At 38.5% G+C, this 20,110-nt stretch overlaps 1 protein-coding gene across 1 annotated transcript in view; it reads left to right on the top strand.

Moving 5' to 3' along the window:
• MAN1C1 (mannosidase alpha class 1C member 1) overlaps positions 1-20,110 on the top strand; it is a 151,380-nt gene that overhangs the window by 80,050 nt on the left and 51,220 nt on the right. Inside the window, exon 6 of the mRNA XM_089665166.1 lies at positions 5,930-6,024. Coding sequence (XP_089521292.1) covers positions 5,930-6,024 — 95 coding nt within the window. The remainder of the gene's footprint in view (positions 1-5,929; positions 6,025-20,110) is intronic.

Here is a 20,110-nt window from a genome sequence, read left to right as displayed (position 1 = left end):
CTTCTTCTTTTCATTCTTCTTTTCATTCTTCTTCTTCTTCTTTTCATTCTTCTTCTTCTTCTTCTTTTCATTCTTCTTTTCATTCTTCTTTTCATTCTTCTTCTTCTTTTCATTCTTCTTCTTCTTCTTTTCATTCTTCTTTTCATTCTTCTTCTTTTCATTCTTCTTTTCATTCTTCTTCTTCTTCTTTTCATTCTTCTTCTTCTTTTCATTCTTCTTTTCATTCTTCTTCTTTTCATTCTTCTTCTTCTTCTTTTCATTCTTCTTTTCATTCTTCTTTTCATTCTTCTTCTTCTTTTCATTCTTCTTCTTCTTCTTTTCATTCTTCTTTTCATTCTTCTTCTTTTCATTCTTCTTTTCATTCTTCTTCTTCTTCTTTTCATTCTTCTTCTTCTTCTTTTCATTCTTCTTTTCATTCTTCTTTTCATTCTTCTTCTTCTTCTTTTCATTCTTCTTCTTCTTCTTTTCATTCTTCTTTTCATTCTTCTTTTCATTCTTCTTCCTGTTCTTTTCATTCTTCTTTTCATTCTTCTTCTTCTTCTTTTCATTCTTCTTCTTCTTCTTCTTCTTCTTCGTCGTGCCCCGTGACTGCCCAAATGAGTGAAGTGTGCGGTGATTCTAAGATCGACGGCACTCATCTGCATGTCATACTGACTGACAGTATTATTTCTCTTCCCCAGCAGACTCCAAGGGCATTTAAATTAAAGGTACAGTGTTCTGCACTAATATAAAGGCTCTCTGAAGCCTAGAAACCCTTTTAATAAGTTAAATTCGCAGCGAATAAATTCGCATCGAATCGAATTTATTCCGCAAATTCGTTGAATCAGCCGAATCGAATTTTTGAATAATTCGCTCATCTCTAAAAGTAACCTCCAGTTAAACGGTCAATTCAGCCAAGGCACTCAAAGCTTTCAACAGACTGCTATACACACTTCTTTAAATTTCTTTCTTTTCATTTTATGATTACATAAACAACATAACAAGCTATATCCTTGTTTTAAATGTATTGTTTGATTTGCTGGAGTTTTTTTTTTCATTTATTGATTTGCTTTTTATATCTACTTTGAGACTATAAAGCAAGCCTGCATAGACTTATTTAGTAATCAGATGACATTTCATATAATCCATTTTCATATATTATTTAAGCAATTTGTTCTGATTTTAGAGATGTTTGTATCATTTTAATGCAGTGCTACAGTTATGTGACTGTATTCATTGTTACACTCACTCATATCTAATCCTCTATTACCCACATGTGAAAGGTGCTTTCTGCACCCCCACCTGATCTGATAAATTGTAAATTCAATTAACGAGGATTGTGTGTTTTAGTTCCACCAAAGGGTGAAGGACCATTAAAAATTGTCACATATGATATTAAACCAGGCATGATAATCTCAAATGAAATTAAGTGTCAGTCAGAGCAGGACTACCCTCTAATAGCTCTTATAAAGGTGCTAACAGGCATAAAGATTACCTTAGACCAATTCTGCTCTTTACGGGTAACAATTGTATGTCTTTATGTATTCCCTGACCTTTCCAGGCATTCTCTGGTCAAGCCTCCTCAGGGAAAGAATTTAGCATCTATACATAATAGGGCTTCAGTAAAGAAAATGGGTCCTGCTTGTCTAAATTAATTCTATTCTTGAACGACTATTTTTAATAGCAGCATGAGGCTTTTATATTACTTTTAAAAGGAAAGTCATTGGCAATGAATTTGGCAACCGTGTTTATTTCTTTGCCGTTTATGTTATGCATATTTATAAATACCACGACATAAAAAGACAGATTTAAACTAGAAGTCATCTGTTTAATAATCTAGTGGCGGAAATCAATGCTATTTTTGTACACACTTCCCAAGTAACTTCTTAACACAGCTGATTGCAGAGAATACATGTGATCATGAAATGTTAATCACAAAAACCTCAAGAGAAATGTCTCAAATGACTAATTCACAAACTAGAAATTAAATTAATCAAAGTCTGAATGGTGAAAATCATGTTCTGCATTATGTGCATACAAGTTACTATGATGTATTTTTGTTTGACTAAACTGTTTATATTTTAGAATGAAAAAAGCGCAATTTCAATACAATTTAATTTGTAGATTGATGCTAAAGAGTTTTTATTCTTTCTTCATTTATATGATAAGGCAGGCTTTTGTTGAAAGATTAATATAAAAGAATAAAATCAAAGAAAACCCATTAGGTATTGGAGACACATATAAGGAGCATAGAAAATAGTAGACTGTGGCAAATTTGTAAGGACATAATAAAAGCCTTCCCAGAGTGCAATAGCATTGTAAAATTCCATTGTACAAAGGAGAAAACCAAACAAGCAAGCTTACAATGTATGTCCCCATCTTGTCTGAAATGAGATGTGTAGTAGATGTGTGGGTAGGTGCAGCATAGTGCAGCGGTAGTGAACACACAGAGTCTCAGTAGACTTGAAAGTTGCATTGAGCAGAATGCCAGCATTACAAATGCCCTAGCAGGAGAGTGCCGCTTAGGGAAATAACTCACAGTTCAATGCAGTCAAAGATGTGGCTGAAGATTGATGCCGACAGCGTCTGTTTCAGAGGATGACGTGCAGCCTGGCTGGTCCATTCCCAAGAAGGGAGGCTCCTTTCCAGGATAGCAAATCCCTACCCTGAAATCTTCCACTACCGCTAGTTATTGTTCCTAACAAGCGAGGTCTTTCTCCCTACACTAACCACTCACAACATGCACGTCAAAATCTGGGGGCAGGGACCTAAATAGTGTTACCAGTGTGCATAAACACTATATTCGTAAGCTGACTAGTGTACAATAAATTTATCCTGAGTAGGCACAGCACCAGAGCCATATAAGAATCCAGAGTAGTGCAAATACTTCAAAACGCTTAAGCACCTGATCTTGAATAGAGATCTTTGAAAAGTCATATCTTGATGAAAGGACAAATCTCTCACCAACCATCAGTCTTTGTAAGATACAATATCTGCCTATCTATAAGCAGAGAAGCCCAAAGGAGTGTCAAAGGTTGAACATGCTCTTAGACACAGCAGTTCTCCAGGTATTATGACACACTGGTGTCTTCGTGAAATTATTTTGTAGACTTTTGTTAATTGTGAACCTTCCTTTCAGTTAGATTAATCACTTGCCGTCTGCCTACTGTTTTTAAACGGCAGGACGGTGGCACTGCAGGGGCAGGTTGCCGTTCATAAACGGCACCCGCTATTTCTAGTTGTGCGCACTCCCTGGGAGCGCGCAGCACCGCGATCCAGTGCCCGCTGTGTCCTCCGGACACAGTGAAACACCGATCGTCGGACGGGACCTCTGTACGAGGTCCCGATCATGTGATCACTGATTGGCCAATCAGTGATCACGTGCAAAGTAGTAAGCAAGATGTCACTTGTGACATCATTGCTTACTACGTGTGAAATCTGTGAATGATCACAGAGGTCACATGCTATTCACAACAGCCTTGTACCATGTGACAAGCTCTGACCACACAGTATTTCTCAATGGCTGCAAGAATGCAGACAGAGAGAAAGAGAAATGATTGCTTTTACATCCTATATGGGTGTAAAAGCAATCACTGTAAAGAAAAAAAAAAAATCTTCATCATCCCCCACAAGTAGTACAGTGTCACCATGGTGACACTGTACTGCTAGGGTGACAGTATTTTTTAAAAAAAACATAAATAATAATATAAACAAATAAAATAAAAATGTAAATTAAATGTTTAAAAATTATAATTTTTGGTTATAAACTAATTTGGCGTATTTTTTTTTTTTACTAAAAATATGACGGAATACATTTTGGACAAGATTTAAGATGAAATATTATTTATTTGCAAAATTGTATAAGAAAAACACTTAATTCAAAATTTTTGGACATTTCCATTTACATAGCAAAAAAAATTAAAATCCCAGCGGTGAATAAATACCACCAAAATAAAGCTTTATCTGTCTCAAAAAAATGGTAAAAAATTCATATGGGTACAGTGTTCCATGACCGCGCAATTGCCATTCAAAGTGTGATAGCGCTGAAAGCTGAAAATTGGCCTGGGCAGGAAGGAGGTAAAAGTGTCTGGACAGGAAGTGGTTAACAACCTTTTTGGGGTTGATTTACTAATGGCAAGGCTGTTCAATTTACTAGAAAAGAACATTTTCCGCAGAGCTTAGGGTTTGGTGAAGTTTTGCTTCACAAAGAATACCCAACCACATGCAAGGAAAAACAGCTTTTTTGGTTGGACATGATTGCTTGATTGAAGTCAGCAGAGCTCTGGGGTAAATTCCCTTGCAAAGTGAACAGCTAATTTGCCTTAATAAATCAACTTATTTAATTAAATGCAGGAGATATTGTATTCTTTTGTTAACATATTAAAACTAAAAGGTAAGCATATCTTGCATATCACATAAGTAAGTTATAAGGATGCTTTGTTTGTACTACATGTGTTATGTGCTGAATGATAAATAGAGAGGAAACACTAGGCGCCTCAATATGACATAACCAATGAGCATGATCGTGGGAAATAATCACAAGCAATAAATCTCAATATTAATAGCATATGGGGAGTTCAGGCATATTTAAAAACATCATTAAGTCCAAACCCTTTTAAAGAAGGCACACCATGCTTAATTTAAAAATCAAAAGAGGTGTTGGTAAGGCACATCTACATTGGCAATCTCAGGGTACTTTCCATACATTGGTACACATCTGCATTGGCAATCTCAGGGTACTTTCCATACATTGGTACACATCTTCATTGGCAATCTCGGGGTACTTTCCATACATTGGTACACATCTACATTGGCAATCTCGGGGTACTTTCCATACATTGGTACACATCTACATTGGCAATCTCGGGGTACTTTCCATACATTGGTACACATCTACATTGGCAATCTCGGGGTACTTTCCATACATTGGTACACATCTACATTGGCAATCTCGGGGTACTTTCCATACATTGGTACACATCTACATTGGCAATCTCGGGGTACTTTCCATACATTGGTACACATCTACATTGGCAATCTCGGGGTACTTTCCATACATTGGTACACATCTACATTGGCAATCTCAGGGTACTTTCCATACATTGGTACACATCTACATTGGCAATCACAGAGTACTTTCTATACCCTGTTATGCATGTTTCCAGCATTTTGGGTTAAAAGATGTTTAGGCACAAAGACTGAAGTTAGGTATGTGTCAGAAAGGAAGGTTGTTCTTCCTTCAGCAGGGAAAATCATTATGCAATATTAAATTTGGCCACTAAACAGAGTCCAAAATAAATTTACTGTTTTACAGAAACTAGAGATTGTTTAGCCTTGGTAAAAAAAACCTCCTTCATTCTGGGAAAGGAAAGTAGGTATTTCCTGGGAGCTCAGATTCCATTTTAAGAACTGAGTGAAAGGAACCAGCCATAATTCTCTGCAGCACATGTTGTGGACTGAACTTACATCCCCTACAGGCAGCATCACTGAAGAGCATGGACGTATTGCCAACCACAGCTTAATAATTTCATTGTGTTTGTTTATTTAATATATTGATTATATGTATTTCTTATCTGTTTTTCCTAATAGTTTCACTCCACCCTGTTTTGTTAAGAAAGCTTCAAGATTACATTCAGTCTGGCTTATTGCAGAATAGGAGGGTTTAGCTGCATGTCGAGTTACACACAGGGAAACGTGATGTGAGGACAGAACAAAGGCTATATCACTTGCAGGTTTTCTAGGTAACAAAGTATGTGGCTATGCCCTTGCATTACACTGGTAAATCTAGAGTAGATTGTACAATTAGAGTGTGATGTGTGTTTCCCAGACCCTCAGAGGAAAGTACAAGATGGTTCAAGATATGTATGTTAGTGTAAAACTACAATATCCTGAAATTTTAACTGCATCATGATTGTATTCATACTAACTAGTGTCTATGGTTTGTTTTCAGGTTTTCAGAGAAAAAGCAATAGGTCTTGGGAAGAAACTGTTACCAGCATTTAGCACACCTACTGGGATTCCACGTGGTATTATCAACCTTGGAAAGTAAGAATGATTTGTGTTACTAGACACTGTGACTAGACATTACATAGATGTAATAAGAACCCCACACACCTGGCCTCATCTAAGTGAAGACTAGTTCCCTCATAGGAACTTTATGGAAGAAGAGTAAGCGAAGTCTTAGGCAGGTATAATGAAAATTCCACTCGACAGCCCATCTCCAGAAAACTCATGAAAGAGCCTTTTACCATGCTACCTAAAACATTGCTATATCAAATATAGAATGTTCACTAATGCATCACATATTTAGTGCAAAACAAAAAAAACAACCAAGCCTGGAAATTTCCAACCATATATTTATTGGGAGGTTAAAAATACACGCAGGTAAACATAAACCACTTGCCCTCCAGAGGATTTACCCCCCTTCCTGAACAGGCCATTTTTTTCATACGGCACTGCTTTACTTTAACAGCTTCCTGACCGCCTTATAGCAGATACACTGCTACAGGGCAGCATGGGTGCACAAAATCACATATATATATACACATGATTTTACATTTCCGGGTAGGGGGCGCGCATGAGGCGCACATGCACCCTACCCGCGCCGCCATTCGCGGCTGCGGCTGTCAATCACCTGGTCCTGGCCTGTGATAACTCGCTGGCGCCTGGTGATTGCCAAGCATCTCCGATAGGGAGGACATCTGTTTGTAAAAAAAACTGTTCTCCTCCCTGTCAGCTCATGCACACTGCTTTGCATGGCCTGCTTTCCTTTCCCAGAATGAAGGAGGTTTTTTTTTTACCAAGGCTAAATAGTCTCTAGTTTCTGTAAAACAGTAAATGCCATGCAAAGCAGTGTGCTTATAGTGAAGCACACGGACACAGCACTATGTAATACAGCACACAGTTATCCCTTTGATTGCCCCACATGTTAACCCCTTCCTACGCAGTGCCATTAGTACAGTGTCAGTGCTTTTTTTTTTTAGCACTGATCACTGTATTGGTGTCACTAGGGATGTCAGTTCCCCTCAGTGTCAGAATTCCCGCTGCAGTCCCGCAGTCCTGCTATAAGTCGCTGATAGCCGCCATTACTAGTAAAAATTAATTTACATGTATTGTGATTTTTTTTAGCAAAGACATGTAGCAGAATACATTTTGGCCTAAATTTATGACAAAATTTTATATTTTAAACATTTTTTTACTGGACATGTTTAATAGCAAAAAGTCCAAAATATTGTTTTTTCTCAAAATTGTCAGTCATTTTTTTTTTTTTTTGCAAAAAATAAAAACCACACAGGCAATCAAATACCACCGAAAGAAAGCTCAATTCATGAGGAAAAAAGGAAGTAAACTTCATTTGTGTGCAGCGTTGCATGACCGTGCAGTTGTCAGTTGAAGTAACGCAGTGCCGTACCACAAAAAAATGGCCTGGTCAGGAAGGGGGATAAATCCTCAGGAGGGCAAGTGGTTAACCAACAATTGCACGGTCATGCAATGTTGTACATAAATTAAATTTATGTCCTTTTTTCCCCCAAAATAGAGATTTCTTTTTGTGCTATTTAATCACCTTTTTATTTTTTGCGCTATAAACAAAAAAAGACTGACAATTTTGAAAAACAAAACAATATTTTTGACTTTTTGCTATTAAACATATCCAGTAAAAAAAAATTTTAAATAAAATTTCTTCATAAATTTAGGCCAAAATGTATTCTGCTACATGTCTTTGCCAAAAATAAATCCCAATACGTGTAAATTAATTAGTTTACGTGAAAGTTATAGCGTCTACAAATGGCAGTATATATACAGGAATATTTTTATGTTGCTAGTAATAGCAGCGATCAGTGACTTATTGTGGGACTGCGGGACTGCGGCGCGCATTCTGACACTGGGTGGGAACTGACTAACTGTCACTGACATCACCAGTGACACTAATACAATGTTAATAAAAAGCACTGACACTGTACTAATGGCACTGGGCAGGAAGGGGTTAACATCTGGGGTGATCAAAGGGTTAACTGTGTGCTGTGTGTGTTTTACAAGGGAATCAGGCTGCTTTGTATTGCTCTGCTGTGCTATAGGGCGGTCGGGAAGCGGTTGATAAAAAAAAACTTATTGGGTAAATATGAGAAATTCTTACAGGTATTGCAACTCTGGATAGGCTATATACACCCAGCAGGCCTTGACCAAAATCATCTCCAAAATTGACCATTCATACTTCTGCCTGTGGCCATACAAACATATTCCTGCAGGTGAGGTCCAGGACAGATCCCCACCTATCTTAATGTGCCCTAAATCTTCCACGTACTTCCTTTTTTTCTCTCTTCTCACTACTGCTCATCTGACTTCTTCTTATTCCTTTCCTCTGTTTCCCACAACCCTCTCTTTGTACTACTGTGCAACAAACAGAAGGGTGAATGAACGTGCATTAGGCTCAATTAACTAAGCTGTGAAGTATGTGTTTTGGGGATAATGATCATTTTTAACCTGACCCTTTTTTCAGTTTTCCTTAACTCTCATTGCTGAAAAATAAAAAAATAAATAATAAACAAATAATGACTATCTTAGTGAATTGAGCCTGTCTTTTTCTAGGCATTAGCGCTTTCACAGATGACTCTCCTTCATGATAAGCAATGTCAGCAGCAGCCCCAGACTCAAAGCACCCCTATTATGGTATTTCCAGTCACCATCCCTTTTTTAATCCCTGTTTAAGCCTTAGAGGAAACAATAATATATAAAATAGTAAATCCTGACTGTAAGTACAAACATATACAATGGAAAAAAACAAGCTTTCCTTTTCTCTCTAATGCTGGCCATATACTGATTTTTTTTGTTTATTCAGCCAGAGATTTCTCCATCCAAGCTATACAGTGCAGGTGGAAGAATCTCCCACTGTTCCTATTGTATTTTTCCTGAAAATTACTGTTGCACGCTGATTTATTTATTACAGGTACTTATATAGCGCTGCCAATTTACGCAGCGCTTTACATATATATTGTACATTCACATCAGTCCCTAATACAATCCCTAACTTACATTCATACATACACATACTAGGGCAAATTTAGACAGGAGTCAATTAACCTACCAGCATGTCTTTGGAGTGTGGGAGGAAACCAGAGTACCTGGAGGAAACCCATGCAGGCACAGGGAGAACATGCAAACTCCAGGCAGGTGGTGCCGTGGTTAGGATTCGAACCAACAACCCTAGTGCTGCTAGGCGGAAGTGCTAACCATTTAGCCAGTGTGCTGCCCCAATTGATTGAATTCAGCCACTTTTTGTCTGCGAATTTTCCACTCAGCTCCTATAATTTTTCAATTCAGGGATGTCTGACAGGAGATGGCCAAAAGGGCAACCGACTAAGCGAATTTAATTTGTTTTGCCTGAAAATTTGTACAGGGTATAGCTAGATATAGGTGGGGTTAGTTTCTGACAATTCAACGCACTTCCAGTAGTCATCAGGGTAAATCTTCAGGATTGTGTTTTGAGATTTGTTTGTGTACCTTAGAATTTAATTATTTTTCTTGATCTAGCTTCTATGTATAATGCCACAATATGCATGTATTTGGCCTAGGTAGAGTCTTTTACATTTTGCTTCCTTCAGTTCAGGACTAGAAAGAAAAATTGTAAAAATATTTTTTCACTCTGGTACATATGAAATATTGCATATTAATAAAATTCATATTTATTTCCAGCCAGCAGGTGGAACAATAGGCTCCTTTTTTACATTTACCTGTCAATTCTTAGCTTTTCTTTTGAAAAGAAAGCTCAACAGCTGAAATGTACAGACACAACTGAACAAGTCAGGGGAGTCATTCATTCCTCTCACTCCCCACTTGCTCTGTTCAGATTAGGTGCATGTCAAGAAAGATTGTCTGAAGGCAAACAGCTTCTGTGTTCATTCTTTTGAAAACAACAGGTTCTTGGGTGCACCCTGCATGTAATGTTTTTCTGTAAATAAAATGTATACAAATACCAAAAATAAAATATATCAAATATTGTTTTAAACATTTTTAAACTTTAAGAAGTAATTCACTGACCTAAAACTGGTATACTTTTCCTTTATATCATGAGACAATTTTGCAGACACTATTTCAGATTCCAATTGCTGTGGGTAAATCTACCATTGCACAATGTTCTTAACGCAGGCTGATCTGACAATGATGTTCTGCATGTACAAGTTTTGTGACACCTCATCAGCTTAGCTTTGTGACAACACCTCATTAGTTTCAGAAGCCGCAGACTTCCTTCCTAGAGTTGCTATTTTCAGATGTGTCTGTGTAATTATCGAAGTTTTTTTCAAGGTACACAAAAACACAAATTGTAACAAGGATAATAACCAGTAATACCAAATATCAGTGAGCCAACATCAGAAACAGGGAGAGAGGCAATGAAAGAAAATGATAATCAGATATGCATGAAGTAGACGGAAAGATGAAAGAGACTGAGAAGCCATAGAAGCAATATACAAATAGCTATGTGGCGACCCATTAGCTCTAATGACAGCTAGAAAGTTACCATGTGGTTACCTTCAAAGAAAGAAATTTCCCTTTCCTCAGTTGCTACGGTTTTAGGAGCATAAGGAGCTTCACAAATAAAATTAGTTTAAACACTTACTTTGGACCAGCTTGACTCAAAGGAATTATGCAGATGCCACCTCCATGTGGCTGACAGTGAAGCTGTAATTCAGTGTTGTAGCCTATGCTATGTACAACAAGTGGCATCCTCTTCCAACAGGTGCTTGAGCGACTTTCTCTCTGTGCACTAAAGTTAGTGTCTCCCAAACTCACACCTATGCCACTGTGGAGAAGCCTTGTATCGGTTTCAATGAATGCAAGGCATTTACTATTTGACCAAAACGGAGTCTCCACCTTGGCCAATCAAACATCTTGTGTTCATTGTAAAATATACAAAGCTTCTCTTGAGTGGTAGAGGTGCAGGCGTGAGTGATGCTTAGGTTTACTGTACAGTGGGGAATTCACTTGAGCATCCATCAGAAGAGGACATACTGTATGTAGCATAGTCTACAACAAGGATTTACAGCTTCACCATCAGTCACACAGGTGGCATCTGCATAAGTCATTTGTGCTAAGCTTTCTCAAAGCCAATTTATTCATGCATTATTTTTTTCAAGCTGAACATATATGACCTCCTATTGGGAAGGGGGTATGTGTGAAACATTCCTTGCTGCATTGGGTTTAGGTATTGCAGAGATAAGTGAAATTCATGTTCCAGTGTAGCCCAGATGCCCATGTTTCATGGTGTTAAAGTATATCTAAGTCAAAACTTTTATTTTCCTTTTGGATGCAGTAGAGAAGGTTAAATACCCTGTCAGATTTCTTTTGCCACTTGTGTTCTATGGAAAAGGCTTCTCTTCTCTTCCTGTTCTACAGGCACAATGGGAGTGAAGAGAAATCTCTCCAATGTGAGTGGAATCCCATTGTGGACAGTTGTCACTGGAACAAATGTCTCCATTGCAAGATTTCCACTCTATTCCTGTTTTAGTGACTCAAGTAGTGTACTAGACCAGTATTGGTCACTAGGACAAATACAAAAAGTAAATTCACTAAAGGGGACACAAACAGCAATTAAAACTTGTGAGGGCTTCTAACCCCTGACCATTCAAACCTCACCTAAAAAAAAGTTTAGGCTTTAGATACATTTTGAAACATATCACGAATGACTGTGAAAACGATGAAAAGTGTAAAAACAATTCCATCATATGCAAAAAATTGAGGCTGCCATTGCTGACCTCTGCTTTTGATAATGATCTGTCATGCTGACCCTCTGGATTCTGTACTTTGAGCCACCATCCTGGAACAAGCATGCAGTTCAAGTCATGGGACTTTTCTCCAAATTTTTTGATCTGCATACTTTGTCATGGTCAGAGAATTAGAAAAATTAAAGCTAAAGAGTCTGCATAACAATCAAGAAACTAGCGTTTTCAAAAGGAGGCCAGTGATGGCAGCCCTATATGTCTCCCAAGACACATCAATTATAAATATAATTGCTTCATCACAGGACATAAGAATTTCACAAAGCTGATGTAGGGACTCAGGTAGTCAATGCTACAACTTTGCAGGACGTTTCGTTTGATGTGTCAGTGCAAACAAGAATGTGGAAAAAAAACTCCAAAGAAATAACAATGGATAAAAGTTATATAGCTGCAATCCATAAAAAGCTACCAATACAAAGCATGCAACTCCACAACTGTATACATAGAACCATGAAGATTAAGTAATACTGAATTCTCTTGTTTTCAGTTCAACACATACTCATTGACCCTAATTTACAGTGCATTAAAAAAGTACTCATACCCCTTGAAATTTTCCACATTTTGTCATGTTACAACCAAAAATGTAAATGTATTTTAATGGGATTTTATGTAATAGACCAACACAAAGTGGCATATAATTGTGAAATGGAAGAAAAATGATAAATGGTTTTCAAAATTTTTAACAAATAAATATCTGAAAAATGTGGCGTGCATTTGTATACTCTGATACCCCTAACTAAAATCTAGTGAGCCAATTGCCTTCAGAAGCCACCTAATTAGTAGATAGAGTCCACCTGTGTGTAATTTAATCTATATATAAATACAGCTGTTCTATGAAGCCCTCAGAGGTTTGTTAGAGAACATTAGTGAACAAACAGTATCATGAAGGCCAAGGAACATACCAGACAGGTCATGGATAAAGTTGTGGAGAAGTTTAAAATATCCAAAGCTTTGAACATCTCACTAAGCACTGTTCAATCCATCATCCGAAAATGGAAAGAATAAGGCACAACTGCAAACCTACCAAGACATGGCTGTACACCTAAACTGACAGGCCGGGCAAGGAGAGCATTAATCAGAGAAGCAACCAAGAGGCCCATGGTAACTCTGGAGCAGCTGCAGAAATCCACAGCTCAGGTGGGACAATCTGTCCATAGGACAATTATTAGTCATGCACTCCACAAATCTGGCCTTTATGGAAGAGTGGCAAGAAGAAAGCCATTGTTGAAAGAAAGCCAAAAGAAGTCTCATTTGCAGTTTGTGAGAAGCCATGTGGGGGACACAGCAAACATGGAAGACGTTGCTCTGGTCAGATGAGACCAAAATTTAACTTTTTGGCCTAAAAGCAAAATGTTATATATGGCAGAAAACTAACACTGCACATCATCTTGAACACACCATCCACCGTGAAACATGGTGGTGGCAGCATCATGTTGTGGGGATGCTTTTCTTCAACAGGGACAGGGAAGCTGGTCAGAGTTGATGGAAGATGGATGGAGCGAAATACAGGGCACTCTTAGAAGAAAACCTGTTAGCGTCTGCTAAAGACTTGAAACTGGGGCAGAGGTTCACCTTCCAGCAGGACAACGACCCTAAACATACAGCCTGATATACAATGGAATGGTTTAGATCAAAGCATATTCATGTGTTAGAATAGCCCAGTCAAAGTACAGACCTAATTCTAATTGAGAATCTGTGGCAAGACTTGAAAATTGCTGTTCACAGATGCTCTCCATCCAATCTGACAAAGCTTGAGCCATTTTGCAAAAAATCAGGCAAAAATTTCACTCTCTAGATTTGCAAAGCTGGTAGAGACATACCCAAAAAGACTTGCAGCTGTAATTGCAATGAAAGGTGGTTCTACAAAGTACTGACTCAGGGGGGCTGAATACAAATGCATGCCACACTTTTCATATATTTATTTGTAAAAAATTATGAAAAGCATTTATCATTTTCATTCCACTTCACAATTATGTGTCACTTTGTGTTGGTCTATCACATAAAATCCCAATAAAATATATTTACGTTTTTGGTTGTAACATGACAAAAAATGGAAAATTTCAAGGGGTATGAATACTTTTTCAAGGCACTGTACTAAAGAAATAAAGTATTTTCACTTTGATAGTGAATTTTTATTTATATCAGTCAATGAATAAAAAATCACTTTGCAAAGGAATGTCCAATCATGTACAAAGGAAAATTAAACCAAACCGGGGATGCGCATACCCATGCACCAAATAGCCACCAGGTTAAAACCTAACTTTTAATATGACTTCATTAAAAATATATATCAGAAAAACTGTGTATTTTTCACTTATAAGGAGTGGTTTGGGCTCCAATGACCTCTCAATGGAAACTGGAAGAAAATCCCAGAGTTGGTAATAGCTGTGGTCTATATATGGCTACCAAAAATTATCTGCATCCATTTCCATGTGGAAACTGTGGTCCACAATGTTTAATTTGTTACACCCCTGACTAAACTTTCCTTTTTAGAGGGTGAAACATCTTGGGTTCTTGGGTATTTTCTATTTGTCACTGAAGGTTTTGATTTATTGATGGAGCACATTGTTTTCTGAGGAGGGGGTGGAGGACTCCAGATATTTTCCTCTCAGTAAGTAAGCTATGAGTCTGGTTAGTAAGGGATGTAAGCACTAGTGCAATTTGGGCAGAGGTTGGGGCAGTTGGCATGCTGTGCTTCAGATAGCTTAGACAAGCCTTTTAGTAACCACTGAACCCATGCGAGTATAGACATAGCCCTAACTAGTACTGTTGAGCACAATTGTGTAGCCCTCATTGTCTATGTCTCTGCAGATGATGTATGGTAGCCCACAGGGCAAACATGGCAGTCACATAGACATATACAGAGCAGAGCTTATAAGCCATTATCAACTATGGGAGTTTCTTTCAGTTTTCATTGAGAGGTCATTGGAGCCCTTACCTCTCCTTGCAAATGAAAAAATACACACAACGTTTTTCTGACAGATATTTTTAATGTAGTGCTAATAAAAGTTAGGTTTTAACCCAGTGGCGATTTGATGAGTGGATATGCACACCCCCGTTTGGCTTATGCTCAGTAAATGCCAAATAAATGCAAAATATAATTTGCATAAATCAGGCTTTTCTAGTGTAGGATACAGGGAAAATGAATGAACCAAGATCCCTCCCAAGACAATGCCTATAATATAGTTCCCATTTTACATGTCAAACATACCCTTCTCAGTTGCCAGCAGGATCAGCTTAAAAATGACCCTACTGCCAAAGTATTTTTATATTGTATCCCACATGTCTTTGGCCATACTTAAATCCTTCTTCACAGAACTGAACTCACATTTCTCAACCTTCATCTGGTTTAACACCAGACGTAAACTGAAACTTAATACTCTGCAGAGATCCAAAAATGAAGTAGACATGGCCCTACCCAACATGTACCTCTTTTATCTAGCAGGCCAGCAAAGCATTTATGTAACTGTTGTTAACTTACAATCCCACAATCAACATATAGAAAGAGTTTAAGTGGCTTCTATGTAATTTCTGTGGCCACTAGAGGGTTCCCTTTTCCCTAGCAAGGGCTGTGGAGTAACTGTGGGTGGAGTTCAGGTACTGGAATAGGCAGTGGAGAGTTGGCCCCTGTGGGAAGCTTGAAGCCTTTCCTGTTCCAGGTATAGGCTGCTAAGAACAAGCATACTTAAATAAAATGCAAACAGATAAATTGGCAAGTCCCTCCAACAAACAAAATGTGCAACTCAGCTGTAAATGTGTAACAAAGTCCACCTAGAAAATCTTCTTAGGCTGGTAAATGGATGATGGTCCTCGAATTACTATGATATGATTTTCCCTCCTCTGGTTGACATCTTCTGAGATTAATCTTGCCCACCTGGTTGGATAGATCAGTAAATCTATGAAAGTGAGATTTGAGAGAGAAGCTGGTGGAGAGTTCATCCTTGGAATTCCTTCTGATGCTATACAGTGCTGTTTGACTATTCCTTGTTAGGGTGAACAATATGCTTTGGTAAGAGGCAGTGTGTATAGTTTGGTGAAGGGTTTTCTTCCTATATTCATCATTCTTCGAGCACCAGCATCCATTGACCAGGCTACCAAGATTTTCTAGGTGGATTTTTTTTTGCACTTTTCCAGCTGAATTACACCTCTTGTTTGTTGGAGGGATTTGCCAATTTATCTGTTTGTATTTTATTTAATTATGCTTGTTCTTAGTAGCCTACATCTGGAACAGGAAAGGCTTCAAGCTTCCCACATGGGCCAACTTTCCGCTGCCTACTCCAGTGCCCGAACCCCACCCATGATTACTCCACAGCCTTTCCTACTGAAAAGGGAACCTTCTAGTGGCCACAGGAATTACATAGAAGCCACTTAACCTCTTCCTACATGCTGATTGTGGGATACTAAGTTAGCATCAGTTATTTAAATACTTTGCTGGTCTGCTAGATAATAGAGGTACATGTTGGGTAGGGCCATGTCCACTTCATCTTTGGGTCTCTGCAGGGTATCAAGTTTCAACTTACGCCTGGTGTTAAACCAGATAAAGGTTGAGAAGTGTGAGTTCAGTTTTGTGAAGAAGAATTTAAGTATGGGCAAAGACATGTGGGATACAATATAAAAACACTTTGGCAGTAGGATCATTTTGATTAAGTTGATCCTGCTGGCTGAGAACAGTGAAGGGTATGTTTGACGTGTAAGATGGGATCTGTATTAAAGGCATTGGCTTGGGAGGGATCTTGTTACTTTAATTTTTCTTGTATCCCAAACTAGAAAAGTCTGATTTATACAAATTATTTTGATATATCCATATGTGGCATTTACTGAGCATAACCAAAATGGTGATGCGCATACCCACACACCAAATATATGTTCTTCCCATCAGTTGGTGTCACCGGAAGTCAATAACAAACCTACCCAACTAAATATCCTTCATCAGACCTACTTAACCCCAATCAGACTACATAAAATGGGTAATTTACCTTTCACAAATTTTACAAGATGTATACAGCCATAATTATCACTTAATCTGGTCATGGCCTCAGGCTGGAAACAGATAGTTGAGATGCTTACCTCTCTATTGTCCCTAGTAGTACCCTACACTCCAGAAACATGTCTCTTTGGAATCCTAGTTAAGATGATGTGGCCCCAATACATTAGGATTTTATTGAAAGAGACTTTATTCATGGCACAGAAGATAATGGCTATTAAGTGGATGCAGGCAGCTTCTCCGATACTGGCCCAGTGGATTGCATCAGCCAATCAAATAATTTCATATAAAAAGATAATTTACAAAAATAGAAACTGTCTATATAAGCATCAGAACATTTGGGAGGGTTGAAGTACATCTGTTCTAGCCTTCAATAATTCATTCTCTAGTCAGGATCAAATGTTGCTCAGGGTAATGAATAACCACCCTTATGCACTGTGTTATTGCTCGTCTAGGTAATTTTATTGTTACAGAAGGTATACAAGTTAGTGGCTTGTTTGCTCTTATGCACTTGCCTTGTGTACTCTAATTGCTTATTGCCGTAAGGCACATGCTGGCACATTTTGATATATTTATAACCATCTGTTTATTCTGTATGTATGTCATATCTGCAATAAACAGAGTTTAAATAAAAAAAATAGGAAACTGGATTTTTGCCCACACATGATGTAAAGACTGAAATCAGGATAACCTCACCTCATTTACTCAGCTAAGTGAAAATTCACTCTGCAAAGAAAAAAAATTACTTAGTTTAGTAAATGAGGAGAAATGTGTTGGTGAGGTTGCAGGGAGTGCAAAGATGGGAGAATACAAGGGCAAGGGTGGACTGTGACCAATGTGTTAGATTAAAAAATGAGGTTAAGTTGCAAAATTGAGATGTAGCCAGACTATTAACATTAACAGGGATATTAAAGTCACCAAGAATGCTAGTGGGTATTTCAGAGGAGAAAAATTAGGGTAGCCAGTCATCTAAGTCAAGGGAGCATGACACTGGTCCAAAAGGCCAATAGATCATTCAATCCTTAGAGAAACTAGAGAAAACCAATGAATACAGTGAGTCTCAAAAGAAGAGAAGGATAGAGAGGGAGCTGTAGGAAGTACTTGAAAGGTGTACAGTGGGGATAGAAGCAAATCAACTCCACCTCCTTTCTATCCACTGGGTCTGGGTGAGTGAGTCCAGTGGAGGCCTCCAAGGGAGAGGACAGTGTGAGAGGCAGACTCTTGAAGCCAGGATTCAGTAATGGCAAGAAGGTTAAGGGAATGGAAGACAAAAAGGTCATGGACAGAGATGAGCTTGTTACAAACAGAGCAGGCATTCCAGAGGACACAAGAGAAAGGGGGGTTGCTTTTTGGAAGCAGGGGGATAGAGATGAAACAGCTGTTGCCAGAGTAAGGAAGGTTCCAGGTGTGTGGTGGCAATGAGATACTGCAAGGCCAGGATTAGAGGAGATACCCCAGGAGATTAGGAGAAGGAGGGTGAGGAAAGTAAGATGGGAGCAGAATGTATATGAGTGTACATACCTCACCTGGTGTTTGGGTCAGCATGTGTCCAAATGCATGTGGGTAAGCCTTGTGTCCAAAGGTTTTAATGGTCTGTACGGATAAGATTTTACATCTTTGTCCTAAATACAGCCATATTCCTAATTTCATTACAACTGACAATGCTAAACTTTCAAATGAAATGTAACAATTGTGACGAAACTCTTTGAACGTGAATTGTATTATCTCAATGTTCAGTTGTATATCTGTTGAAATGCAAACCTTTATACAATTAAAAACAATAATACAGGGTACATCAAATATAGAGCATTAAAGGAACATTTATTTTAGGGGAGTGCACAACTGAAGACTCTCTAACTGAAATTTTACCTGACTGAACAGGAAGGAAGAAAAAGGGGATCAAGTATTCCTCTGGTTTATTCGCTTCTATGTGTAAATATTAGCATACATGATGTGAAATGGAGCTTTACCTATTAACTAGAAATGAGCATTCAAAATATTAATATGCATTCTTTAGGTACCTGATTAAAAGAGAAAATATTGTTTTAAATGTTGTGTGTGTGTATATATATATATATATATATATATATACACACACACACAGACACACACTATATTGCCAAAAGTATTGGGACACCCCTCCAAATCATTGAATTTAGGTGTTCCAATCACCTCCATGGCTACAGGTGTATAAAATCAACCACCAAGGCATGCAGACTGCTTCTACAAACATTTGTGAAAGAATGGGTCGCTCTCAGGAGCTCATTGAATTCATGCATGGTACCATGATAGGTTGCCACCTGTGCAATTAAATCCATCTGTGAAATCTCCTTGCTACTAAATATTCCATGGTCAACTGTTAATGGTTTTATAATAAGGTGGAGGCAACTAGGAACAACAGCAACTCAGCCATGAAGTGGTAGGCCACGTAAAATGACAGAGAGGGGTCAACGTATGCTGAAGCGCACAGTGCTCATAAGTCACCAACTGTCTACAGAGTCAATAGCTAAAGACCTCCAAACTTCATGTGGCCTTCAGATTAGCACAACAGTGCATATAGAGCTTCATGGAATGGGTTTCCATGGCCGTGCAACTGCATCCAAGCCTTATATCACCAAGTGCAATGCAAAGCATCAGATGCAGTGGTGTAAAACACGCCACCACTGGACTCTAGAGCAGTGGAGATGTGTTTTCTGGAGTGATGAATCACGCTTTTATGTCTGGCAATCCGATGGACATGTCTGGGTTTGACGGTTGCCAAGAGAACACTACTTGTCTGACTGCATTGTGCCAAGTGTAAAGTTTGGTGGAGGGGGGATTATGGTGTGGGGTTGTTTTTCAGGGGTTGGACTTGGTCCCTTAGTTCCAGTGAAGGGAACTCTTAAGGCGCCAGCATACCAAGATATTTTGGACAATTTCATGCTCCCAACTTTGTGGTAACAGTTTGGGGATGGCCCCTTCCTGTTCCAATATGACTGCACACCAGTGCACAAAGCAAGGTCAATAAAGACACGGATGAGCAAGTTTGGGGTGGAGTCCTGACCTCAACCTGATAGAACACCTTTGGGATGAATTCAAGTGGAGACTGCGAGCAAGGCCTTCTCACCCTACATCAGTGTCTGACCTCACAAATGCGCTTCTGAAAAAATGGTCAGACCCATAGACACACTCCTAAACCTTGTGGATAGCCATCCCAGAAGAGTTGAAGCTGTTATAGCTGCAAAGGGTGGGCCAACTCAATATTGAATCCTACGGACTAAGACTGGGATGCCATTCAAGTTCATCATATGCATGTAAAGACAGGCATCCCAATACTTTTGGCAATTTAGTTTGTATGTATATACAGTGAGGAACAGAAGTATTTGAACACCCTGCG

Source organism: Staurois parvus, unplaced genomic scaffold, assembly GCF_062004578.1.
Source record: "Staurois parvus isolate SC_StPar_1 unplaced genomic scaffold, SC_StPar_1.0 ptg002140l, whole genome shotgun sequence".
Taxonomy (NCBI): Eukaryota; Metazoa; Chordata; class Amphibia; order Anura; family Ranidae; genus Staurois; species Staurois parvus.
Note: the sequence above shows the minus strand (reverse complement) of the source record. Positions and strands in the feature narration are given on the sequence as shown.